The 27,974-nt window shown below is 39.0% G+C and overlaps 2 protein-coding genes across 5 annotated transcripts; both read right to left on the bottom strand.

The window, feature by feature from the left end:
• Window positions 1–120: 120 nt before the first annotated feature.
• On the bottom strand, window positions 121–22,354 carry LOC146469536 (phospholipid-transporting ATPase VD-like). Of its 4 annotated transcripts, none has more exons than XM_085123161.1 (18): window positions 21,833–22,354; window positions 19,723–19,922; window positions 18,832–18,925; window positions 17,922–18,028; window positions 16,330–16,461; window positions 15,516–15,655; window positions 13,003–13,258; window positions 12,037–12,110; window positions 10,253–11,116; window positions 9,157–9,387; window positions 8,430–8,510; window positions 7,480–7,734; window positions 6,643–6,900; window positions 5,120–5,320; window positions 4,445–4,525; window positions 4,241–4,345; window positions 3,588–3,766; window positions 121–1,959 (listed from the first exon to the last, which is right to left on the bottom strand). In XM_085123161.1, the coding sequence occupies exons 1-18, from the start codon at window positions 22,207–22,209 to the stop codon at window positions 1,821–1,823; spliced, it is 3,774 nt and encodes a 1,257-aa protein (XP_084979287.1). In that variant the 5' UTR covers window positions 22,210–22,354; the 3' UTR covers window positions 121–1,820. The 4 variants fall into 4 exon arrangements, with proteins under 4 accessions (XP_084979287.1, XP_084979289.1, XP_084979290.1 ...); XM_085123163.1 differs by having other exon boundaries at window positions 18,832–18,920; window positions 19,721–19,922; window positions 21,833–22,353; XM_085123164.1 differs by having other exon boundaries at window positions 12,037–12,107; window positions 18,832–18,920; window positions 19,721–19,922; window positions 21,833–22,353.
• A 2,059-nt stretch (window positions 22,355–24,413) lies between these two features.
• Window positions 24,414–27,758, bottom strand: LOC146469535 (1-aminocyclopropane-1-carboxylate oxidase-like). The gene is made up of 2 exons (XM_085123088.1): window positions 27,144–27,758; window positions 24,414–25,153 (listed from the first exon to the last, which is right to left on the bottom strand). The coding sequence occupies exons 1-2, from the start codon at window positions 27,607–27,609 to the stop codon at window positions 24,624–24,626; spliced, it is 996 nt and encodes a 331-aa protein (XP_084979214.1). The 5' UTR covers window positions 27,610–27,758; the 3' UTR covers window positions 24,414–24,623.
• Window positions 27,759–27,974: the final 216 nt, after the last annotated feature.

Genomic DNA, 27,974 nt, shown 5'->3' with positions numbered 1-27,974 from the left:
ATGGAGTACGTGGAACTCCCTTTAACTGGTTTAAAAGCTACTTACATAATCGCACTCAGTTTGTTGAGATTGGCAATACTAAATCCAGTTATGAAACGATTGTTTGTGGCATACCACAAGGATCAACGCTAGGCCCACTTTTATTTTTTCTTTATATTAATGACTTGCCAAATTGCTCTAAGAAACTATCATTTCGAATCTTTGCTGATGACACAAATATGTTCTACATATGTGATAAGTTACAGCATCTTGAAACCATCATGAATGAGGAACTAAAATTAGTTATTAAGTATTGCGACATTAACAAGCTTTCTATAAATCTTGCTAAGACAAACTATATGGTAATCTCATCTCCAAAATTAAATGGAAGTATATGTATACATAATATTGAACGGAAAAGCCAAATAAAATATTTAGGTGTATACATTGATCAAAATTTACACTGGGGACCACAGATTCAACACATAAACAATAAATTAGGTAAAAATATTGGCAACATTAATAAATTAAGATATTACGTAGATCTTCATACTTTAAGGCAGATGTATTTCTCCTTCATTTATCCATGTTTAACTTATGGTATTACAAGCTGGGGTAGTGCTTACAAGACCAGGTTGCTTAAGATTAAAACTAAACAGAATAAGTGTGTGCGTAGCATGTTCTTTGCTTATAGCAGGGACAGTGCTATACCATACTTAAATCTCTTAGGTATTCTTACACTTGAAAACATCTACAAATTTAAGGTGGCCCTTTTCACACATAAAATTATTAACAATACTACTAATATTCCTAACATTTTCAAAGGAACCCTAACTCTTGCCTCTGAAGTTCATAGCTATAACACCAGATTTGTATCAAACCTTAATTTTCATCGGCCGAGGATAATGAATAACTACGGAGCTGCCACTTTAGCATTTGCTGGGTCAAAAATTTGGGAAAAATTCCCACTAAATTAAAAAAGCTCTCATATAATAGCTTCTACAAGCAGTACAAATTGTACCTTTTAAATGCCCAATGAATATTGGATATTTAAAAGGTATTGCCCTCATTATTAATTATCATTCCTATTGTTTTTTATGTAAAAATTGTAGTATGTTTCTATTATTGCACTTTTATTATTCTTTAATTTTTTTGCTGTTTAGTTGCACGTTATACGCCAGTTAATTGCACGTGGCAGTGACCAACTCGAAAGCCTAAGCTCCTTTGGTCACTGCGCACATTTTACTTTTCACATTTATGTAATTTAATGCTATCTTTATGTTACTTTTCTTATATATTGTAATTTCCTTTTGTTGTGAGCCATTGAAATAGTGCACCATAATAAAAACCGTAAAACCTTAAAACCTGTTCCAAAATGTTATACAAAGTTTCAGGTCCTGTACACTCTACTGTATATTTCCCGAAACTTGTTGGATGTGGAAAAATAAAATAAATTAGTTTCTATTTGCCTAATTTTAGCTGATAAGGTAATGTTTTTATGTAATTAATTAATCAATCCAGCATTAGACTTATTTTGTTGATCTTTCCCGTAAGCGACCACTTTGTCGTGCCCCAAGGGTGGTCGCTTTCGAGAGTTGGCTGTACATTCATTATCCTTCTAACTTGTACGTTCATGTTTAAGGCCTCTTAAATGAGATATCAGGGAACAAGGATACAGCGACCGTGCTTATAACTGGACACTCCAAGCAGGTTCCTGTAGCTGTACTTTTCACTTGACTTAATCTTTCACAAAGGTGGCCAGCTCCCAAGAAAAACGGAGATAGGGCCGGGTTGGATTGAGATGACTTTAGTCACAAGTATTTGAACGTCTTCAGATGTTGCTACAGAGATACGGAAACACCCGTCGTTCTTTCCGGACCTTGTTCGACGAAAGTCGTTCTGCTTCGTTGCTTTGACAGGAGTTGAGCCTTGTTAATTTCTGTCGGCCAGATCGTATGTTGAGCCGCCACGATCACAAACCTTTGGAAGTAGGAAGAAATTTGTGCTTTCAGTACCAAATCGTAATCATAAAGTTTACTAGAGGAGACTTACACCTTAAACACAAAAGTAATGTAAACAACCAGAGTAAAGTTTAAACGAGAAGTTGTTCAAAGCCCGATTAAACTAATCCTGGATTAACGTGAACTTTGATTCTAGTTTAATGACTAGTCATAAAAGGTTCCGCCAAAGATTTTTGTCCTTCAGTATTGACTAAGACTTCTCTTTAGCAAGAGATTAAAATTAGCTTTCAAAACTGAGCCCTTTTAATGAGCGAGATGAAAACCTCGGTTAACTTTTAATCGTGGATTAGCGTTAATCGGCTTTCGAACAACCGGGCATGATGATCAGATGCAGACCATCTCCTCTTACTAATTTTGTGCGGTTTTCAATTTCGTGAAAAATTTCGTAAAACTAACCCAAAGAAATCCCTCTTACCAAAAATAACCAATAAAACGAACAATTCAAAAATTGAAGCAAAACTGTACAATTCCCAATATTAGTCTGCGAGCAGACACTTTCTTCTTCTAAGTTCTGTAGCGCGCGCGATGGATCTAGTGAGCGGCCTCACCCCAATCCCCCCTTGTTCACTTTTCTAATTTGCATATTTAGCCGTCGCTTTGGGTTCGTGGTACGACTGCCCGCGGTCTATCGCAATATAAGCCCCGGGGGTATATTCGTTCAAAGGAATCTTAGGGTTTATTTTCGGGAAGGACCTGTTTTCAGACAGGTTTATTAATGAAGGGGATTTTTGCGTGTCAAACTTGCCGACTTATTTCGACAATAAAAACAGATTGACAACAAAGCTCATAGATTAGAACAGCTAACCGCAAAGGTCCATGGGTTTACATTCTGGAGGACATTCAGGGAGGATTTTAGCGTCTCAGGAGTTTTTTCAGGCGGGGAGGAAGGGGAGGGGGGGGGGGGGGTTGGCCTTATTTTCGGAATTTAACGGTATCTGGAAATGCTAGCGAGAGCCACAATTGACTGTGGGTTTGGCTCAATTCCTTTGTTTAAGTCTTGTCAAAGCTTCATTATTATGCGTTGAAACAACAGCAATACCAACAACAGTGAACAACAACCACAGTAGTTTTTGTTACTGAAAATACTTGCCCTCTGCTAGTAGCTACATAGGCAATCGAGGCGGGGTCGAGAGTTGACGCAAAAACGACTTAATATTAAAAAAAAAAGTAAAGATAAAACTAAAGGAAAAACAAACAAAACAAACTAACAATAACTATAAAAAAAAAAACCGTTCAAAATAATGACGTGTAAGACATGTTACTACAACTAAATCTACTGTACTATGCTCTCTGTTAATTACAAAATAGTTGCATAAGATATAATCGGACAATTTATAAAGCTCATTCTAAAACGACTACCATTTTAATATTCTTTTGTTCGTATTCAAATCAGCCCTCCTTTGCTCGTTCTTAAGTTAAAAAATCAAACGAAAATTTCACCTTGAATGAGGCAAGGAGGGCTAATTTGAATGCAAATATAAGAATAGTAAAATGGAAGCCATTTTGGCATCAGGTTTATTACGACTTAGACTGAAAAACGAACGAGTAAACAAACTAATAACCAAACAAACAAACAAGCAACCATACCTTGGGAGAAGGGCTGCTATTGCACTCAGTGCACACACAGACCAGAATTCCACAGTTGCCATGGTTACAAATGGTACGAAGTACATGTCCCAGAAGACATTTTCGAGGACGCCATATAAGGCAAGCCACAAGAAGGAAATAAGAATGCTGCCCCATAATATCAGGTGATGGATGAATGTCTGCAACGAAATGATTAAATAAGTTGAAATTTGAGTTGCCGTATCCTGAAAAATACAATTTTGTGTTTCCAGCATAGCAATAGATTTAGAAGATTTTATTCTTTCACTTTTTCCTTCGTTTACTGCCTTCTGTCAGACATGAAAAAAAGAGATTAAAACAAGGATTAAGGCCAGCCGCGCTTGGCCAAATCGGCGTGCGCTAAAATGCTGACTGTTCTGTAATCTAGGTCTCTGGAAGAATGCGCTTGAAACAAAGCCAGAAAAACCGGATATTACCACAGCTTTCGTGTCTGGTGGATCATGAAATCCCATTTATCCCCTGCTACATTGTCCCCTATCCCTCTTCATATTCCTCATCTCCTAAAGGACAAAATTCTGGCCCATTTGACTCAAACGACGGGTCTCTGTCGTTGTTTCATAGCGCATCATGCTTGAAAACTGCTAACCTTCCTAAATGCTTGAGGATTAACTTACCCACTGCGCTGTTACTAGTGCCAGATATAAATTTGCAACAATGACTGAACTCTGTTGAAGAGTCATTCCAACCATTCGTAAGTCTGCTGCAGTTCCATTGTACACCTTTAACAGAAAACAAATCAGAACGGTTTTCTTTTTACTCTTGCAAATAAAAACGACGACGTGCTTTAGATAGCCAACGTGCTAATGTGAAAAACATACCCATAAGGCGACAAAAAACACCACCAAACTTTCGTATAAGGCATCTAAAATGGTCAGCCAAAACCACTTTCTCGAGTACAACTGAAAAATAAAAGAGAGCATAGATTAATATTGAAAGAATCATAAAAGGCCTCATCCTTTGCAATAAGGGCCAACCAACCAACCAACCAACCAACCAACCAACCAACCAACCAACCAACCAACCAACCAACCAACCAACCAACCAACCAACCAACCAACCAACCAACCAACCAACCAACCAACCAACCAACCAACCAACCAACCAACCAACCAACCAACCAACCAACCAACCAACCAACCAACCAACCAACCAACCAACCAACCAACCAACCAACCAACCAACCAACCAACCAACCAACCAACCAACCAACCAACCAAACCAAACCAACCAACCAACCAACCAACCAACCAACCAACCAACCAACCAACCAACCAACCAACCAACCAACCAACCATCCAATCACTCAACCAACCAACAACCAATCAACCAACCTTTATTATATGGTTACCAATTTTAAGCTAATTAAACTGGACCGCAAGCAGCGAAAGCTAATCAACGCGGGCAGTGAAAGAAGCCAAAATAAAAAAAAAAAAAGAAAAGAAAAGAAAAGAAAAGCGGGTCAAAAAGCAAGACAACGTTACCCAGCCACCCACCTCACTGTTTTGTCCCGATCTGTAGAGATCTGGTTTAGCGGTCAGTATCGGATCAGGGACATCTTTATCCAGTATTCCACAGATAACAGGAGGGACAGCGGTGAATAGAAGGTTGAAGAATATCAGGGATAAGTCATCAATGGCATTCGAGCCAGAGAAACCATTGTAGAGTTGGAACCAGAACAGAACTAACACAAACATCTGAAATGAAAATGATTCAATGATGGTAAAAATGATGGGTAAAAACAGTACAATACTGTAAGGGTCTTTCTTTGTCTTTCCCTTTGGTGTCCAAATGGTTTGATTTTGCCATTACAGAAAGTCAACATTGGCCATTACTACGCTCGAAAAGTAGAAAAATGTGGACAACAATTTTGTACAAACGATTCTTCTCGGACGGACAATAATCTCAGTGTGGAAACGAAACAGACAAAGTCGTCTGATTTTGTGATCAGCTTAATAGACGCACCAACCGAAGGACAAAAGCAGGCGACTTGACATTCATAATTGTGTCTGTCTCATTGTCACACTCAGCGACTTGTCTGTCTGTGACAATTTGTTTGTCCAAACTTGTTAGCCTTCATCCACTGTGACAACAGTCCCTCAACTAAATATGTTTTTGGCGGTCCTCAAGTCCCAATTTAAAATTGAATCCTACAAACAAGCTCCTACTTCGAAGAAGTGGGATCCTTTAGTGCCCCTCTTCAATAATTATTGTTAGTTTCTATGACAAGCCTTTAACAAATTAGTATGCTTTTCCCAATTGGCCTCCTGGCTTTTGAGAAGCTATTGTTTTTACAGCATTCATTAATTTTCTTCTAATTTTCGTTCTTGGCACTGCTCACTACTATGTTTTTGATTTTCCCATTTACTATAAGAGAAGTGTTTACTGCTAAAATCTGTCATCACCATTTTCTTAAATGTATGTTTTACTATCACGACTATTGTTATTGTTATTAGTATAATTATTATTATTACACTGTATTATTATTACTATTATTATATTTAATTTTTTGTTATTTTTATTTTTTTTGTGCTTGCAGCTGTAATTAGTGTATTATAAAAGACTATGTAATGTTGTACGGTTTGTTGATTTGTCAATAAAGTTTATTAAAAAAAAAAAAAAAATAATAATAAAAAAAAAAGATAACAGCCATTATGAATCCCAAAGAACATATACGCAGGACAGTAAATGATAATTCTAATGTTCAAGCAATAAAAATAACAAATGCTAAATCATGACTTGGAGAGTGACATTCGGGGCGTTTATCTTCTAGAACGGGTTAATTCCCATAAGTCAGTAAACTCACTCTGCCATTTGGCTATTAAAAAAATATATTATTTCCTATATTCAGTCGAAAGCGGAGGATGAAGATAGTGTTGCAAAAGACATACTGTGTCATAGTTCTGCCTCAGTGCATTATCCTACTAGCTTTGTAAGGTATTGGCGCTATACTACTGAAGCAAGTTCTCTTTGCATAAGACTAACGTATTAGTTTACTAAACAGGTGACTGACACTTACCGCGTTTTTGAAGAAGAAATACAAGAACATCTTGGTGATGCGATCATAGCACCAATGCCCATGGACCAATAGGAGTCGAGATAAGAATTTAAATCGACCAATGGCGAAATCGCTAGCCATGACAGCTTGCATGCCTTCCTGGCCGGAGATTCCAATCCCTACATCGGCCATCTGAATCATGCTTACGTCATTAGCGCCATCGCCGATGGCTAACGTCATCGTTTTCAGACCATCCCTGACGAGCTGTACAACTGCAGACTGAAAGAGTTACGAAGGACTTAGCTACTAGAAAGAAACGAGCGACAGCAGCCTTTGTTCTTAGAACTCAAGGTCGGACGCGCGAGCTGAACTAACATGCTATCAACTGCAAGACACCGGTTGAAGGCTTTTGAGGACAAGCCGGCTCGTAAAGTGCTAAGTTCTGTGTCAAACGAACAGGAAGAAACGTTAGAGGTGAGAGAGATACACAACTACATGTTTGCCGTTCTCAGAAACTGGATGACCAGAGGAAATATCCATGCTGTATTTTGTTTAAAACACAAGAATACAAGATGAGGCAGAAAAATATATAACGATAATTAATAAAATATTAAATATAATAATTAATTAATAATTTATATTAAAAGTTAATTATTGATTAATAATTAATAAATTTTTAATCAAGCTTTTCGTTTCACCAAGCAAGTTCTCTTCGCCTTTAATCGTTTTGTTTTTTTGGCTTCCCCCCAACCCCTGTTACTATAATTAAAAAAGAAACACTATCAGCCAGTATATCATCTGTGAACTGGAATTGAGAACCTTTCTCAAACATTTCGCGGTAGTCTTCTCTAAACTAACCTTTTGTAATGGAGTAGCTCTGCAACAAAGAACAACTTGACATCGTCTCGCTAAATCCAAGAACTTCACATTCAAAGGCTCCTCCAGAGCATGCATTAGTGTCCGTCCGTCAATCACTAGTCCTAATGGCTGGGTGGCAGCGGCAGATGAGCTTATGTGCCCTGATATGGTGTTCGAGGAATTGTCGCTACAGATGCTAACAACTTCAGACTGGAAGTGAGCAAGCCAAGATGTAATCTGATCTTTGCATTCGTCCTGCGGATAGAAAAGACGTTTTATTATGGAAATGAAAGAATGAAAATGTTTCACTTGAAATTAAATCGCGATCACGGGCCACAAGAACACAGAACACGGCACTCAGAGGAATCCATCTTTTCCCACACCTACCGTACAGCTTCCAAGGTAACGACTGATGGTTGTCTGGGATTGCGGGAAACTACCTATTTGTCTTCTGAGATACCATGGATGCACATTGAAACAAGGCGGAATATCTCAATTGTACTTTCCTCGTGGTTAATTGAACCGACTTCCAGGGTTTGCTCTAGAAATTGGCCAGTGAGGGCCGAGTGGGCCCCCTTCTGTAATTTTAGGGGTCCTTTTTTTCAAGAAAAGGGACCGCCAAAAGATATTTGAACTTCTTTGTACAGTCTATTCAGAAGGAACTCGATAAAGTGCAGAATACGAACGGAGAAACAAACGAAGAAGAGAAAGGCAGTTGAGACAGTAAGAGGCTACTAATAACGAAGTATAGAGCGGCGGTCATATCAATCTTATCGTCAGTGATGTTTTCGAATACTTTATTTCAGAAAATAAGTACTTATCTTGGACACAATTTTGTGCGCTCCATTTGACGCGAAAACGTAAATTTTAGGCGGCATTTTGTTTCGAAGTGCGGAAATCCCGCAAAGCCGCGATCTAGAATAAACCAGACTACTGAAATAGAAACCTACCGTGGATTTTGCATTCAATATCACTTTCTGCATGTTGTTATCCAGCAGTCTGCAGGAATATGCCACGTTTATAGCCGTCTCCTGAAAAAAAGGCGTTAAGACACCCACGTTAATTACCGCTCGAACGCGTTCTGCTTCCGAAATCTTGTAAGTCATTTCGGAAACTTGGAATCAAATTGTGCGTCGACAAAAATAAAAATATATTCTTAAAACAAAATTACAAATGTGCAACTTAATTCCTTTTTTAACTTGCCAAATTTCCGAGACTATTTTAAGGATAGCAGAAGCCTTCTGTACAGGAAAAAACAAGGACACGTAAACAATGTTAAACCAACAGATGTTGTTACTGGCAAAAGCGTGTCCAACAGTATAACATGTGTGATTTTGATGTGATTTTGTCGCGGATTTGTCGCACTTGATCTTGCAAGGAAAATCGTGTAAACTAGCGGCAATTTCAGTACAATCTGGGGACGATTCGGGTGTGATATCTGCAGCGATTTGCTGCAATTTGCTTAAAATCGCCATCAAGTTGCATGTATGCTTCATTCGATACTTGCCATTAGTTTGCACCTGCTATTTTTATCCCGAGCTCAAGGGCGACAAAAGTTGCACTGAAAAGTGCGAAGTGTGAAGATTCAAAGTGAATCCATCCATAACCTAAGTGGGGAGTGGGTCACCTTTATTTTACCCACAATCCTTTCTGAGCGCAAGAAACAAGGGTTCCTACCTGTTTATCTCCCGTGAGGACCCACACTTTAAGGCCCCCCTCACGTAACCTCGCAATGGTCTCAGGGACACCATCTTGCAAACGATCCTCGATACCGGTGGCGCCAAGCAGCTCCATGTTACACTCCAGTTTATGAGCTGACACGTGAAGGAGCCTTTCTCTGTCGTGAAGAGCTGTTTCGGCATGTCTGTGCTGCTCTAACCACTCTTCGTAATCTGCATCTGATAAATCCTGATACAAACAGACAGACAGACCAAATTAGCTAAAGAAAAGCTGGTTCACGTCTGATTTCTACGACTTGCAGCGTCATAAATCTCTAGCTGAAAGTTTTTCAAATCGCCTTCAATTTCGAAAGTGATGTCTTTAAAAGGTAGCACAATCAGATAATGAATGCAGTTTTATTCTAATTGTCTTAGCAGTTATCAACTTAGATAATGTGGTCCGTAATATACTTATGAGTGAACGTCAGCTTATCGCCAACAAATGGCATTACCAACGAACATTTTTGCAGGAGAAATTCCTCATGAGGCTAGCACACGATGCAAAACTTCTTTTTCATTCCTGTGTTAATCCATCAAACGCGGATACCTCCTAAGCAATATGAAATAACGAAGACCCGAAAACTTTCCAAACTTCAGTCAACCCCCTTATAATTCGGGCACCTCGGGAAGGCAGTTTATTTCTGGAAGAGTCTATAATAACGGGAAAGAAGATTATGAAGACCGCCAATGGGCAACGTGGACATATACAGGGTCTATTCTAGAAATTGGCCAATGAGGGCCCAGTGGGCCCCCTTCTGTAATTTTAGGGGTCCCTTTTTCAAGAAAGGGGGCCCAAAAAAGAGGACGCCCGTGCAAAAAGCAGTCGCCTTCGCCACAATCTTCATGGCAAACGATACACAACTGTACAGATGGTACGGCGAGGTGGGAGGTCCCCCTTTATGGCGCACCATGATGCTGTAATTTTCTGTGATTTAATAGCGATGAGTCCGTATGGACAGGGAATATGAAATGGTGAATGCATACACACAAATTAACTGTTCTTCTGAATGAAATCTCTACGTTTAATAAAGCTGACGTTCTTTAACATCACTCACCCTTCTCGCCATACACAATGTTCTCAGTCCATCCCTGGCATAGAGATCCAAATGAGTTGTGGTTTCTTCAACTAATGAGCCCCTGCTGTCACGCCTAACACCCCCCTCCCCTTCACCGGCATCGACGTCATCAGCCGTGAACTGGTGACTGGCTCGTTCCAACTTTGGAAGCACGGCCGAGTCGGCTCCCTTACAGTACATTACTATACTACTATCATCCTCGCGGCGCACGACAATTGACATCCGCTTACGTGACGAATCAAACGGTAGAACATGAAGCACTTCGTAAGTGACTTCCCCTTCGCCAGGGATATACAACGTAACTTTGTCGGGACTGCGCGATAGAAGTTTATAGCCGTATAAGCTGGCTGCTTTCACGAGCGCTGCCTCATCTGGCGACTCTGCTTCGTAAATAATTTCCTGGTATGCCACGCTGGACTCACCAACTTCCACAGACTCTATCAAAGAGGGACACCTCTTCGGCCTGTTTGGTAAACTCTCGAGGGATGGTTTCACCGGAGTTGCCGAAACGGCCAGATTTTCATGCCCTGAAATGTCGTCCGTAGACCCAGCACGCGTCGATCCATAATCAGCGCTTAGATGATTATTAAGTGTACCGTACTCGCCTAAATCTAAGGGGACGTGGTTATTAGCTGGACCGCTGGGCAAATCTGTCTCATCTGTTTGTGAATTTCTGCTGTTTTCCGCGGGTGGAATCCTTCTCGATACAACCACAGTGTTACACATGGCTAGCAGTATGAAGAATTCTCTAAGATAAGAGCTTTCTGGTCCACAGTGGTAACCAAACCTACTGTGTGAGTCTACTACAGCTGCAAGATCTTTGTCCCAATAAATTTCATCTCCCTGATGGCAAAAGAGAAACACAAGAATACTCATGAATTTAGTGCTGCAGTTTTTACTGACTGAAGTTTATGAGGGTATTAAACAGGTGTGAAACTTAGGGCGTGTTCTTTTGGGACTATTCCGGAATAGGAATACTCGGAATAGACGGTTTTTGTGTTCTTTTGGGAGCTATTCCGTTTTCGGAATGAACGGAATATAATTCTGAACAGAATGGAAGGAATACGGTTGACTCAGAATAGACAGAATACGCGTTCTTTTGGGAAATTTTTCGCGGGAAATCCTACGCAGCCGCTCGCGTCACCTCCACCATGGGTATTCCGTTTCCAGATTTTAGGAGCGTTCTTTTCGAAATTGAAATTCCGTGTATTCTGTTATTACTAAACCGGAATAAGAATAGCTAGAATAGCTCCCAGAAGAATGCGCCCTTGATGTGCATTTTGTATTCACGGTCAGTTTACTGCTATCAGTTCAAAGAATGAACTTATAGCCATGAGCGGGGAAAAGAAAAACGAAGAGGATTCTGGGAGTTGTAGCAAAATAGCTTCATCGTAAATATCGCCTATTTTCAAGGGTCGCGAAGAATGGACTGTGAACCGAAATGGCAGCGTATTATGAGCATCAAAATTAAATTTTCAACCTTTTTTATTCACTTAGTAATAAAAAAACACCTTTAGCGGGTAAAAACACACTTTACCGAGTACTAGAAGCAGTAGTTTTTAACTAGAAGGGGTAGCAGAAATTCCTGGCAAAAATCATAACGCAAACATTACGACGCCGGGCGAATATTCTAGGACATTATCGTCTGTCTCTGGCATAACAAAGCGATAAAACGTTTTGTACTATGTGTGTGAACGGTTAAGGTTACGGTTAAATCCCTCTTGTATGTAAAAGCCAAACGTGTGTATTATCGTTTAACTTACCTTTGACCCATCAGAAATTTGATGGTACAGTTGATCACCAGCTGATGATGAAGGCTTGGAGTCTACAGAGTCTGCTCCATAAAAAAAAAATAATAACAGTCAACTAAACATTAGGGAACTTAAGCAACGACAACGACAACGGCAACGAAAACGTCACTTGAAAATATAACTTCATTTTATTTGTGCTACTTCGCGATTATTTCAACTCATCCAACTTGTACAAAACAAGGAACAGCTACCCAGGAATCAACAGATAATTAGTTTTGTTTGCATATGAATTGGATGAGGACTAATTTTCATAATAAAAACTTTGCGCTTCGCCTCGCTTTCATAATGAGGTTCAAAGCAACTCAGAAATGGCCTATTGTGCTTGCGCGTAAAACAAAGCGTACAAATCATACAAACGAGGACTTTTCCTTTAACAAAGAGATTTAACAGTTGAATATCTTTTTCAATATGGTTATATCTGAAATATTCCTGTACTACACTCCTGAAAACGCTACAAATTTAATCGGCTATCAAAACAAAGTTGTAAAAGGTTCCATGTCTTAAAATATTAATGGTACACCTTAGTATATAGTTACTTATACATTTTTTAAATTATATCGTATATTCATGTAATATTAAACTGCCAAAATGTTAAAATGACAAATGGAAAAAAAAAATCAATTCTACACCTCCAGTTTATCTGTAATCCCAGTGTTCCATTTGACAAGGTGAAATACCTGGGATCCCGTTTTTGAAAATAATGGCCCCGCTAAAATCTCCCTAACACCCTCAGACGTCGATTTCCAGAATTAAACTTAGTTGCCTTTGTATAATCACCTTCTTGAAACTAACAGACCCATCACGCCCCACCCTCCCCCCCCCCCCCTCCCCGCTGCGGGACAACTGAAATTACACACCGCTACCTGACTGCAACTTGGGAAATTTTGAATACCTGATCGCCAACCTGATAATTCTTACCCAGTTTATCCTTGTGGGCAAAGTTCCTTCCGCCAATCGTACACTTCTTGAACACCATTTTATTTTCAGTCAGAGTTCCTGTCTTGTCTGAGAAAACATATTTGATTTGTCCAAGATCTTCGTTAATATTGAGTGCACGGCATAGCACTGGCTGATCTATCTCGGCATAATACAGCTGCAGATCATTAGATATGAAGTAGACTTGGAATAACTTGACAACTTCCATAGAAACGTACAGTGAGATTGGTATTAGGACCTAAATAAAAAAATCAATCAATCAATCAATCAATGAAATGAATCAATGAATCAATCAATCAATCAATCAATCAATCAACCAACCAACCAACCAACCAACCAACCAACCAACCAACCAACCAACCAACCAACCAACCAACCAACCAACCAACCAACCAACCAACCAACCAACCAACCAACCAACCAACCAACCAACCAACCAACCAACCAACCAACCAACCAACCAACCAACCAACCAACCAACCAACCAACCAACCAACCAACCAACCAACCAACCAACCAACCAACCAACCAACCAACCAACCAACCAACCAACCAACCAACCAACCAACCAACCAACCAACCAACCAACCAACCAACCAACCAACCAACCAACCAACCAACCAACCAACCAACCAACCAACCAACCAACCAACCAACCAACCAACCAACCAACCAACCAACCAACCAACCAACCAACCAACCAACCAACCAACCAACCAACCAACCAACCAACCAACCAACCAACCAACCAACCAACCAACCAACTTTGTTTTAATACATGTAACGAGGGTGACACTTTTGGTGACACTGTTACAACTGACAAACCTGTGGCCCTCAGACTCGAGATCGAATTGGAATTTGGAAATGTTGGTTTTTGAGGAGAGGGAAAACCGGAGTACCCGGAGAAAAACCTCTCGGAGCAAGGACAAGAACCAACAACAAACTCAACCCACATATGACACCAAGTCCGGGAATCAAAACCGAGCCACACTGGTGAGAGGCGAGTGCTCTCACCACTGCGCCATCCCTGCTGTCTCCTATATATAAAAAGGAGAAGATGACATCAAGCCAAGTGAATTTACTATTCAGTAGACTACTCCAGTCTTGAACACTCCAAGGAAACTAAAATTTGGTTGCAGCAATTTGAGATCAGTCCGTAGTAAGTGAGCGTGAGCCTGTTGCAATTGAATCTAACAATTTTACTGGAAAAAACAAAACAAAACAAAAAAACAAAAACAAAAACAAAAAAAAAACAAGACCTCGACTGGATTTAGGGAATGAAAGCTGTAAGAATACTACAACTGATAAATAGACGTTTTTGGTTTAATAGCAATTATTCAACGGATCATCAAGATTTTACTTCCTGGTTTTCCAGGCTGCTGTTGTATTTCCAAAAATCCCAGTAGGTGTTTGCTTTTCAAAACAGATTTGCAGTCAAGTACATGTAGAAATGTCTAGTCTTCCACTTAATCCATCTGAATTCACGAGACTACTGGTCAAGTAGTTACATCTAGACTTGTGCGAAGTCCATCCGACTACATGTGAATACTTATTGATGACTTGGGACACAGATGGTGTATACTGGAAATGTGCACTCCTATGTTATGAAAGTGTTAAGCACTCGTCGAACGACACAAGTCATTAATAATTTCACTAGAGAAAGCACTACATGTACTTTCATTGAAACAAGTTTTGTTCACAACTAAAACTGAATTTCTGGTGACGGTGATTTTAAAAAGGATTTTCAAACCCATTAGTACTTCATGAAGAGAAAACAAAGAAAACCACTACCGCAACTTTAGGAGCTTTCAATTAGAAATGCGATCTTAATTATCATAAAATTTGGTCAATTTTTGCTTTGAATTATTATTATTATTATTAATGACTTGAGAAGCTTCATGTATATCGAACACCCAAAAGAGTATTTCATCTGATTTCCAAATAAATAAATAACTAAGTAAATAAATAAATAAATAAATAAATAAATAAAAATAAAAATAAAAATAAAAAATAAAAAAATTCAGCTGTGCCTCGCATTTTCAACCTGGCATTTCTATGTGTTTGTATATCGGATGAAACACTCTTCCTTTTGTTTTGATATATTACTTGTAACCTGATACAGTATATTTAACAATTATTCCATGAGCGCGTGTTGGATATGAGATGATAGATAGCCAACGAGGCGCGTAGCGCCGAGTTGGCTATAATCATCTCATATCCAACAAGCCCAAGTGGAATAATTGTTTTATTAAAAACAATCAAGAAATATTGCTAGATCTTACTGATTTCGCTGTGCAAGAATAACCAGCAGACAATTTAATGGCCGCCATTTCTCAGCCATGGTATAATGGCTCATATACCATGGCCGCTAAGCCAATCAAATCCCTCGAATTGCATTATACAATGATTCAGTTTTTAATAAAAAGTATTATATTCCATTAAAACAAACTACGGAGTGTTCTTGGCCATACAATTTCTGTTGTTTGAGAACAAACCTGTAAAATGATAACGAAAGTCCAGAATCTAATAAAACCCTCCATCAATGGGCCTCTTACAAAAGGCTCGCCAGAACTGTTTGACCCAGGAGTGAAATGTCTGTTGAAGAAATCGTTGCGGCTTGTCCAGAAGCCACATCCTAGAAGGAAAGGACAGCAAGTGTGACACAGTCAAACACAAAGTTTATGATGTAGTAAATCATCCCTCTTAATGTTCATTTCTGCGCAGTTTGTATGGAAATACGTTCAGTTTTTATTTCACCTCTGGTTCATTGAGGTGATCTTGCAAGATCTCATTCATTTAAATGTTTAATGACTCTTTAACCATGTATACAATGAGAGAAAGAAAGAAAGAAAGAAACAAACAAACAAACAAACAAACATTCAAACAAACAAAAAATTTAAGTATAGAATCTTGTCCAGGACCTTCAACCTCTTACCTGGATCCAGATTCTTACAAATTCTTACTTAAAGGCTTTAAGGATCTAGCTTGCACAGGTTGGGCAGATCATTAAGGATATTGTACAAAAAAAATATTAAATAAAATAAATAAATAAATAAATAAATAAATAAATAAAATAAAATAGAAAAGGTGGAAATTGTAATGATCTTATTCTTAAATAAATCTTTGTAAGTCCTTAGAACCTTACTAAATCCTTGCTGATCATGCAGACTAACATGGTCAAAGATACGGCAAAATTGAAGAACAGCCTCCCCATACACCTGTCACTTGACTGTTGGTAAACTGTCAGCCAACAAACAACCTTAGCTGACAGAGGACACTATGATTAATTAATTATTATTAAAACTTTACCAACTCCTCCAAGTAAGCAAAGGACGAAGAGGATAACAACACAGGCAATGACGTCCAGGTTAAGATCTCTCTCAACCTTGCTGCGTTTGTATCGTGGTCCACTGTTGTTCATGAGAGCTTTGGTGTCATGACCTAAAATGATAAGAAATATTATACATGTACAACGCATTTTGGAGACGTCATAGAGTTGGCAATGATTGTGTTTATTAATTATTATTATCTCTCAGTTAGTATGTGCAGTGTGATTGGTCAATTTACTGGGCCCTATTTCACTGTATGGCCTGCTAAATTTGAAAGTTTTCCTTTCCCACACTTAACCTCATTACTAACCTTGTTCTCATGGTCCGTACTACAGTAGCTACGGATCCTTGTTGATTTATGGCCTGTGCACTTTGCACTTGGGCCATAAATCAACGGCAAAAATCTTGGTCCCTAACTTGCAGTGCGGACCTCAAACTCGATTAGTAATCCTTGAGGTATTTGTTGGAGTACTAAAATGGAGTGTGGCCCAGTGGGGAGGAAGGGGGGATTTTCAATTTGAAGGTTACTGGATCAAACCTGGTCATGCACTGCCATCAAACTGTTGCCATATAGATTAGACAAACACAGGCATGTAATGCATGCAGAAGTGATGATGGTCATGTGCCCAGTGTCGCATGGTATGTTGAAACAACAGATACTGCCTATGGACATTATTTTTTCAAGCAGGACTACATGTAAGTATATCAGTGACATCAAGTGCCAGTAAGTTATTAAGTTCGAAGTAGAAAGAACGCACTCCTAATACAGATTGGAGTTGAGATTATATGGGACAGCCAATCAATCAACTAATACACTGTAGATAATGGACACATATCTGGCATGACCCGGGGACTTTGCAGGGGCAGATGACATCATCACCAACTTGGCAAAGAACCTGGGATGGAGATCATCGAATGCACTCCATAATCTTTGATTATTACTATTTTTATATTGATATTGGCTGAGGGGTCAGGGAGGTTTTTTTAACCCTTTCAACCCCAATATCAACATGTACATGCATTTTCGCCTCACTGTCCTCCATACATTTGTTATGTTACTAGTTGGGAGAATTTGTCTAAAAATCAAGGCATTTCCTTTTTAGTGATTTTAAGTTTAATGTGCCTTTAATTAAGTCTATGTTCAAGTTATAAGTGGTTGGGTAACATATATCAAGTGAGCATTTGGTTCACCAAGGCTGAAATATACTGTTGGTCTACCTCTTTGTCTGCAGATCGATGGTTAGGATGGAACTAGAGTGAAACTTGAAAAAATTTGGCCAATTTTTGAATCAAGTAGACTATGTATACATGTACAGCTTGGAAAAATGGTTAAAAACTGAATGATAAGATTATAGTTTATTCTCACTCAGAAAAATGATTTCATATTTTTTTCAGAGAAGTCAAATATTTGCAAGCACAGTTTTCACCAACATACAGCAAAATCGCCATGGCAGTAAGGTCCGGCCGCCCTTTAATTAACATGAACCTACATAATGTAGAGTGGTCAGACTTAAACCCTGGAAATCAACCCAGTGCATAAAGCCAAAAGATGATGACCTGAGAGCAACAAACCTGCATAAACAACCATTCCCTCCACCCAGTCGGTATTGCGAATAACACACCCACGTAGCAACAAGTTGTTTTTGTCGACTGCCAACTCTCTTCCATTGTCATTTATCCTAAGTGCAAAGCAGAACAGAAAATATTAACTTAAGTTGTCACATTGCTTTAATTATCCATCCCCTTTCTTCCTCTGTCATCTGACTGACCAACTACGATTTTTTGCCATTCAGTTTTGTAATCAAGAAAAAATTAAAGTTATTAATATTCATTTGATAGAAATTTTAGATAATTCTCCAAGTAACACCTGAAAGCCACACCTGTAGATTCTCAGGAAGTGTTTTCTCAGGAAGTGTCTATCTGCTGCTATTTTGTGAACCAATGAACCATGATAAGATTTGATCATTTAAATCAAAGCTATCAATCTTGTTTTTTTTTTTTTTTAATACAGCTGCAGCTGTTTCCACATTCAAACCCCTCCTCTTTATTATTTTTGTTTACATTTCTTAACTTGGCTTAATTTTTATTTTGTAACCAACCCTAAATTTTGGAACCACAACAACAAGAAACGCAGAAAAAGAGAGGATGGCCTACAGCCTCCTGGTTATCACTAGCGACACAAGCACGGGCGTAAGCACAAGCATAAGAGCTTAATGTCTAGTGAAAATGAACACTACGCAAGCAAAACCTGAGGCACAAGAAAAGGGAAAAATTTTGATCCTTCTGCTTCAGTGTTGAATCTGTTTTCAGACACGGTGAAAAAAGTACTCTTACTACTTAAGCTTGTGCTTGTGCTTGAGACTGTGCTTGCGTCACTAGTGAAAGCCAAGTTTAATTAAGGACTGGGAACATTCAAAGTTTTACAGAAAAGATTCCAATCAGCTGATCGTCACAAAAAAAAAAAAAAAAACACCGTGCTTACAAAGTTCCATGAAATCTGTGAATGTGATTATCGGGTACGGCACACTTCAGTTTGTAAGGAAACTGATCGGGAGAAAATCTGGAATTCCCCTGCCGAATAAGAAACAGAAAAATTAGTTTAATATTGAAAGCTGTAAACTAATGCAAGAGCCCGACAGTCCAACCCCCTATATACATGTATCTTTGCGTATACACTTCGCAGCTACTATTACACACACTGAACCTTTAATTTAATGCCCACGAGAAATGCCCATTTTTTCTAACCTGGTAACTGCAAACCGGGAGAGTACCACGTAAAAACATCATTTTAAAAAGAATTCTCTGGGGTATGAGCAGGGATGGCGCAGGTTACAGACGTGTCCAAAACGTGAAAAGAAAAATGTTGAAAATTTTCCTATTCCTCCCACATAGTATTATTTGAAGAGTATATATCCCTAAACTACATGACTTTGTATAGCTTAATTTGCAAATCTTAGTGCAATGGTTCCTTTATTAAAGATATCAAGTTCTTGACTGGCTACAAAGGAAAAAAGTTGCTAAAGTTGAAGGGGTTGTAAATCAATTATAAAGTCTAATTTGCCTTGAACGCACAGAACTTTCCAAGATGTTTTGGTACCACATATTGAGCATTTAACTGCATCTTGTGCCATTAATGGCACTTTAGTTAGTACTAGCCAAGGCCAAAATATTTAAAGGAACTGTTGTCTCCTACATGTAGGGTGTAGGGATTCTCATGGTCAAAGATACGCTATAAGTTACAAGTAGTGTTTGACCTTGAAATCTGAATTACTCCCTCAAGGTCTTCAATTTTTTCTTTCTCTTAAAGGATTTAAAGACTGAGTGCAATTCTACAGTAACTGCAATATTATACCTCAGTCTTCCTATCTTACCCTGTTTAGTCCTTTCACAACCTCTCGCTGTTTGAGATTGGTTTCACCATCAAGATTGGCTGTCTCGATATGGCAAATGGAATTAGCATCACTTGAATTTAACAACAGAAGGTCTGCTGGGATGATCTCATCGCTGCTCAGCTTTATGAAGTCACCCACTACCACTTTCTTCCATGCTATTGGCTGGTATTCATTGGTATCGCTTGAATAATAAAAGGGAAAGAAATGAAATATAAAATAATATATAACATAACAGTTGAAATTTGCATTAAGAACCCAGGTTGTTCATGCAGTAACAGCCTGTTCTGAAAGTACCCTTATATTTACTGAAATCATGCACCCGAGTTCATTACCAGTCACCTTAGTTTGATAAAGAGGTCAAATTGATCCACCATTTACAAGTCCTGATGAAAGTCCTAGATTTTAATTTATTATCATTTACTTTTAGTACTACCAGTTAAATTATGGCTACTTCATAAAACAAAACCATGCAGCATTTGAAGGGGGCAATAAAATGTAGGGGTATTGAATGGTCCCTAAAATTTTCTAGTGCTTGTAAAATTTGGTCTTATTGCTCGATTTGCTTGCAAAAATTAAATGAGTCCTAACTTACTTGAGATCACAAAATTTTCGCAACTGCTTGCATGTCTGGACTCTCATTTAATTTTGTTTGATTGCTCGAAATTTCTTAAATCATGCTTTGTAGGTTTTTAGGTACAGAAATATGTAAATGTATCTCTACATGATACTGAATCTAGCTGTTAAGTTCTGTTGAAAGTACACGACAATAACATAAGTTACACAATTATACGTGTACATGCCATAACCTGGATCACAACAAGATGTAAAAGTGTTACAAATTGTGGAGGTGTAACTCTGAGACTACTAGGCGCATTCTTATGAAAACATGCCAAGCTTTGCTACTACACACTGTAGCAGAAAAATTTCAGAGTGCTCGCTGCTCGCCAGTTGTATTTTCTAAAGTGCTGGCTACTCGCAAGACAAATTTGATCAATGATCGTGCTTGAAGTAAAAGCCCACAGTGCTCTCACGCTCGAAAAGACCATTTGATACCCCTACATGTAAATATGATTTAATAACATAAACGAAGGTGTGACAGAATCAGTTAATAACAGGGATAAGAACGCAGAAAATAAGAACAGAACGCCAGCTGGTCTGCCACTATGTACGTGTATAAGTCAGAGCAACTCAGTAAACTGCAATCAGATTTTCTGCTTTTGTGGTGGCCACCTGAATCTTAGCCAATGCCTAGGCCAGCTTCATGTATTGTTTCCAACTGACCTCTGGACAAAGAACAACCCGATGTCACATTGTTTAAAAAATCAACCCTGAAAAGTTAACTTCAAATTTTAAGTTTTGGAGCTCTTGACTTCCCTGAATTGTTTTTATTTTCAAACTTCCCCTTACTCTTCCACTGGAGTGTTTCTTTAACAGTCGTAATTGATATGAATATTTCCTTCAGAGGCAACATCAGTAAGCATCCCAGGCCAAAGGTCTGAAATCTGATATTGCAGGAAATGTTGACATTGTTTTTCGTGACGTCAATGCAAAACGTAATTATTAACATATTGCATGATAAAAAATCCATCCATCGTTATAAATTATCCTCCAACATGTCTATTCTTATAGACATCAAAATCACAATGATTCCTTCACAGACTAATAAAAAATAAATAAAAGTACAAAACTGGCATGTTTAGTTAAAAATAGTGATGTAATCTCTTCATCGAAAATATCCAAATTAATTTGATGTCTAACTGCAGGGTTCAGAAGTTAAACACGATCGATTCAGCTTGAACATCCAAGTATCATTTTGAAGTGCTTTCATACACGTGCGCGCTTCAAAGCCTCCTTTTCAATTTCACAGCTGAACAAATTTTTACCAAAATTTAATATGCTTAAAGCCTTTAAGCTCAGGACTTATTAACAATTTTCATTGGTTACACGTGGACTATAAATGCAAATGAATTAAGAATTCATAAAATTTAAGCAATAAAATCTTCAGCCTACATGAAAAAAGTAACCTTTCGTGTTTAAGATAAGTACTTATATATTAAAAAAAAAAAAAAAAGAGAAAATGATTTTTCTTACCTCTTAAAAACGTGGCAAATGCTGTTGTTCACTGCTTTATCTGATTTGTACCGTCTGCGATCTTCAAACAAATCTTTGATTGCGGTGACAGCTAAAACGAAAATCAGAGGGGCCATGGCGATGTATTTTCCAAACGCATTAATCTCTGGAATCAAATTTAAAATAACGATAGCCAAGAAATAAATATTCGCGAAGCGATGAAATTGTTCGAATAAGTTCTTCGGAAAGAAGGACCATATTGAATATTTTGTGGTCTTGATCGCATTATTCCGATTGTGCTTCGAATGAGGATCGCGTAGAAGTTCCGTGGTTTGAGCATGTTTTGGAACAACAAGCCGGTAGCGTTCCTCAGTTCCCATTCTGCTTCTCTTCCCCATAGCAAAACGAATAGACTGTTGCCAGCCGCATACGTAAGCTTTGGATGTTTCAAGTATAAATCTTTAGTCCCCTGAGGCAACTAAACGCGTTTAGTTTCCGCTGCGTGCAAAGTAGAGACCAAAGCGGAAGATTTTTCAATTCACTCACTGCCGGAAATCAACAACTTCCCGTGAGCCCGCAATCAGTGGCTCACGAAATTAGATCGGAAGTTCTCGGAAATTATCGGATATCTTCGTCATGAGAAATCCCAAGGCTCTTTTCGCGCCTACAAGAGCTTCTGGTGGACGCCATATTGGGTTGAGTATTCCAACTTTGACCGTGATTGTCCCTCGTTTGGGAGTTTGTTTTTCAACATGGGCAGAAAATGGGGTGCGATTGGAAGGTCCAAGAACGTTGTTACCTACTCATTGTCTCCATTTGAGCAGCGCGCTTTTGCTGGGTTTACCAAGAGTCTCGCTAACTGGGTAAGAAGAGTGAAGTGGCAGTTACCCTACCAGTTACCGGCTATCGTCGTTGGAGTATTGATCTACAACTGGGGGACGAACGACTTTAAACAACGAAACAGAAAGAACCCGAAGGACTATGAAAATGATGTGTGAACGTTGTATTAACTCATCTGGAGTGGATTTTCTTAATTCAAGATTCAAAACATTTCATGACGTCTTTTGAAGCAGTGATGTTACATAAACTTGGGCAAATGCAGTTTGACTCTATCTATGCTGGTGGACTTCTTAACAAAGAACAGTTGATTTGATAAATCGATGTACTTGGATTGTTCTGTAATCAACCTTCGTTATGATGTTTCTATTTTGTGGCAATTTTATCCTTCTACAGGTTGATTAAGAACTTAAGACTTGCGTCTTCATACAGTTTTGTGAATAACGGGCAATATTTGCATTATATGACTGACTTGTAATTGAATACTGAGCATCAAAGTGCATCATTGTTGTTTCAAAAATTAAAATGTCTGCTTTATTCTATTGCGGTCCAGTTGTGCAAAGGGTTGTTGATGTGATCTTATATGTATGACTTACTCATATGATCATCTCTTTTTTTTCAGGCATTGCATTTTTCCAGAAAAAAGCCAACCCCCCATGGAAGGTTGTTTGGTTTGACCCCCCCCCCCCCCACCTACCTCCTTAGAAATTCCATTGTAACTTGACACTGCTGTTTGAGTCCCTCCCCCACCCCTTTAGGATTTCCACTGATCTTCCATTGGGTTAGCCTGCGAGCAAGCTCTCTTGTGCTACCATTGGGTGGGTATGGATATTTTCTGAAACTGCAATATTATTCGGTGGGGTAGCTGGAGAGGAGAGTAGTGTTACTGTAAATTCTGCTACAAATATTCAGGATTTGTCCACAGAGTTAACTCTTGAGGTTGATAGGGGTTTAGGGTTAAGGGTTTGGAAAAAAGTTTACGATGTTAGTAGGGCTGTGAGAATTCCTCTCAACAGTTATAACAATGCATCTAGAGGTGGTGGCACGCTAACGCATCTTGGCTGATAACCAGGAAGCAGGGATGGTGAAGGGATGGTGCAGTGGTGAGGCCATTCAGCTCCTACCAATGTGGCCTGGGTTAGATTCCCAGAGTTGATGCCATTTGTGGGTTGAGTTTGTTGGTTCTCACCCCTGCTCGAAGGTTTTACTCCAGGTACTTGGGTTCTTCTTTCCCACCACAAAAACCAACATTTCCAAATTTCAATTTGGACAAGCTCCTAGAGAGCTCTTTGGTGCTCCATGGGTAAACAAATTATATTTTCATTTTCTGTACTACAAACTAGAAGATGAGCATCGAGGCTGTATTTGGTACAGTGTATAAAATTCACAATGATCTTGTTGACTTGGACACAAAGGAGATCATCAAGACATTCAAACTGCATGCTTAGTGAATGATTGTCTATACAGATCTATTTAAAGTCAGTCATGACGGAGTGGCCTGTGCACAGCTGCCCTCCACGAGAAAAATCGAAGAAGGTCCTTCCTCAATTTTTCTTGTGGAGGGGGGTAAATGTGCACAGGATATGATGGGGCATCTTAAAGTTGGTCGTACATGCTGCAGTATTTAAATGTTCTCCGAACTAGACTGCAAGCAGTCTCCCTTTTGCTTGAGAATCTGCGGGGAAGAACACAAGATAATCGAAGTGTGAGTTGCATGCATGCGAGCGGTGAGTAGTGGGGGACAACAGGAAATTGTGTTGCACTGTTAAAATAAAATTTGCCATCAAAAGTATCTTTTAATAGCGCTAGCTCATATGTTTATTGAGAAAAGAGCCCAATAGATGAGCAATCAAAATTGCAAGCAAAGTCAATTAAAATCAGTTAAAAAAAGTAAACTCTACAAGCTCAAAAAGTACATCACATCTCAGTTTACTAAAATGATAACACTTACAATCCTGAAACTCTTTTATCTAAATCAATTTCCTTGAGAGTTCTGAGGCTCATCATTCCCTGGTAAAATGTTAGAATATTTCTTTATGGCGTAGTCACCATAACGTATTGGGAATTCCATGGACAGCTTGGCTGCAGTCTTTTCTACAGGGATTAATGTGTTGTCCAGAGGAATGGGTGAAATAACACAATCAAACCCTGGATCATAAAACATGGCAACTGAGAGTCTGTGACGAGATGGTGAAACTTTGACTCTGTGTGGTCCCGCCCTCAAAGCACCACTTGTCCAGATTTCCATCATGTCACCTAAATTGATGACAAACGAGCCAGGAACTGGGGGGACTTCAATCCATGAACCATTCTTGGTCTCCACTTGCAGCCCACCCACGTCATCTTGAAGAAGAATTGTCAGCATGCCATAGTCGGTGTGCCTACCCACCCCCCACACTTCATTGCCATCTTTGGAAGTGGCAGGGTGTGGTGGGTAGTGAAACATTGCTAGTTGTGCAAATGGATCATCAGTATATTTTTTGCTAAAGAAATCCTGTTCAAGGCCTACACGGAAAAGAAAAAGAAATATTACGATATAATTTCAGCAACATATAATTTTAAAAGGAAAATTAACAATAAAAATGTTACACAACTGATAAATGTACCATCGGCCCATAGCAATTATCTTCGGGAGTAAATCACAATGCCACACTTGTGTGTAAAGAGCGACATTTTACAGTGTTCTATTTCTACTTGACCATGTGACCTAAATACATCTGATGAATTCATGCATAACTAACAACATTGCAATAAAGAGCGTGGATAAGGTCATTGAATGTTTGGTGGGGGTGTTAACACGCTGGATTTTCTGTTATCGAAAACTTTTTATGATCAACAACAAAATAGTTGTCGGTAACAAATGGCCTAGTCTGTAGAGGCCCTTAACATCCACCAATATAACTACCATGAAGGCTACCTTTAATTGATATGTTGACTAATATCTCAACCAGTACCAAGTGTATATACCCAAACAACACATAATTATATCAAAACCCTCGCAAACCTACACAACCCTGGCAATTCCAACAACATTGCTCCCCCCCCCAACCCACTAACCTTGACAAACCACAGATAAATTATGCAATTTAAACAGCCAATTAGAAAATGTGTTACAATTTCTTCTAGCTTAAACTGGCTAAAGTTCAGGTTTCTTTTACAGGTCAGAGGTCACAACTACAAGTCACCATGATTAATTTTGTATATTTGTATATTAATATAAACAAGCTAGACAGGGTCCCAGGGGGGTACTTCGGATTTCAAGTGATTGGGATGATTGAATGGGGGCAAAAATCAAAACCCAAAAAAATCCCTAGGCAAAAAAATCCCTAGGGCTTCCAACAAAATCCCTGGACCAAACAAACAGCAGCAAAACAAGTTTGGTTGTAATTTATTCACAGAACTACGCGGCCGGAATATGCGGACACTGTCACAAATTTTCAGATTGTTTTGCATACCCAAAAAATTCCCTATTAAATCAAGCCACCCCAAAAAATATTTGCTAAATTTTCCTACCCAATTAAATCCTGGAATCAAAAATTTCAAACCACAAAAAACCCTTCGATGATCCCTGTCACTTGAAATCCGGAGTACCCCCCTGGGGACAGGGTCTCCTAGCCTTAACCCCATACTAAAAAGCTAATTCACGCCTAGGGCATATTGACCCTCTTGCTTACAATATGCCAGTTCAAAAGTTAGTCCAAGTATTTTAGGGAATAAAAAAGGTCAACCTATAACTAATTGCAACAGAAGGTATCTCGGGGGATTCATAAACAGACGTTTTTACTGAAACTGCATGTGCTGAGGTGTCTCAGAAACAGGTGTCTTTTTTCAGTATATAATGACAATCGTGCTGTTTTGTATTTAGCCTCGTTTTCATGCTAAACTTAGAAAAACATATTTGTATCAATTAGAAAAGTATTGGTTGACAGGATTACAAGATATGATTCACCTGTCTTTCCTTTGGACCCAAAACTTTGAATAATGGTGAATTTTTGGTCAAAAAGATCCTGAAAGTAGGTTGCTGTAGTCAGCCTCGTTTTCATGCCATATTGTCTCAATGAAAATTCTGTATCTTCCCCTTCTTAGATTTTTCTAGACTTTTGATATGATAAATAGTGTGCTTTTCTGAGTTGGATGGCGAGGAAAAACTTTCTGTTGCAATTTGTGATGGGTCAAAAAAAGATATTGACTGTACTGTCAGGAATGCGATCTGTTAAAAAAGCCGGCTGGTTTTCACTAGCGACGGAGTCGGAGTCAGAAGCGTAGAGCTTATGATCTAGTGAAAACAGCTTTGCTTAAGCGGAACGTAAGCGACGGAGTCGTAAGCGGAGTCGGAAGAAAATGGAAACGTTCTGATTCTTCTGACTGCGATTCCGTCGCGCTTATGACTCCGCTTACGACTCCGATTTTTGATTTTCACTTGGTCATAAGCGCTCTTACGCCTTCGCTTACGACTCCGTCGCTAGTGAAAACGAGCCTTAAGTTGCGTGCGTACCTAAGCTCAATGCAATACAGCTTAAGAGTTGTGATGCTAATTCCTGGGTCTTCGCAAAGTAATCCTTTACCACTGGTTGGAAGTTGGGGACATATTCATCTTTAGGCCAAGGATTCAGACCACAGAATACAGTTTCTCTACTTCCGCCGGGCACATTCGTGAAGTCTCGAAAATAATAGATCCCTTCTTTCCATTCTGTGCAGCCATACTCGATACTGCGCTCTTCTTCCTTGCAAAAATACCCACGAAAACCGTCTCTTCGATGAATTTCTTCCTTTTTTGCAGCTGGAAGACTGAAGAACTGCCACAACTTTTCGAAAACGTTTACTTGTAGCTCATCAGCTATTCCGTGGTTGACGACGTAGAAAAAACCGAAATCCAGGCAAGCTTTCCCAATCGCAGTTAATGTTTCTAAACTTGGGCTTGCGTTTGCAAGGCCAGACAAGTCAACAATAGGAATATCCATAAAAAAAAAAAAGAAACAAAAAATAAAAAACTAGCTTTCGCCTACGTGCAAGGATTGTGGCATCCTCGGAGACCCAGGGGCAGTTAGTCGGATGGAAGAGATTTTCGTGAGAGAACGTTTACTTAATACTATGAGAACAGCAAGACGTCACGTAAGACGCGATGTCACGGTCGATCCCAAGTCTCAGATAGGCAGCACTAGCACTATATTCGCTCAATATTTTAAAGGGCGATTAGGCCTGGCAACAAGGCTGAACCTGACACAGGTCACTATCAGATGCTGATAGCGAGAGGCAAAGGATGCCAAAATGGCAGAACAAGCAAAACGCAAAATGAGCCAAGGAATTGAAACTTGTGTGCATCGAC

Source organism: Pavona decussata, unplaced genomic scaffold (assembly GCF_977016875.1).
Source record: "Pavona decussata unplaced genomic scaffold, jaPavDecu1.1 SCAFFOLD_122, whole genome shotgun sequence".
Lineage (NCBI taxonomy): Eukaryota > Metazoa > Cnidaria > Anthozoa > Scleractinia > Agariciidae > Pavona > Pavona decussata.
This window is presented reverse-complemented; position numbering and strand designations above follow the sequence as displayed.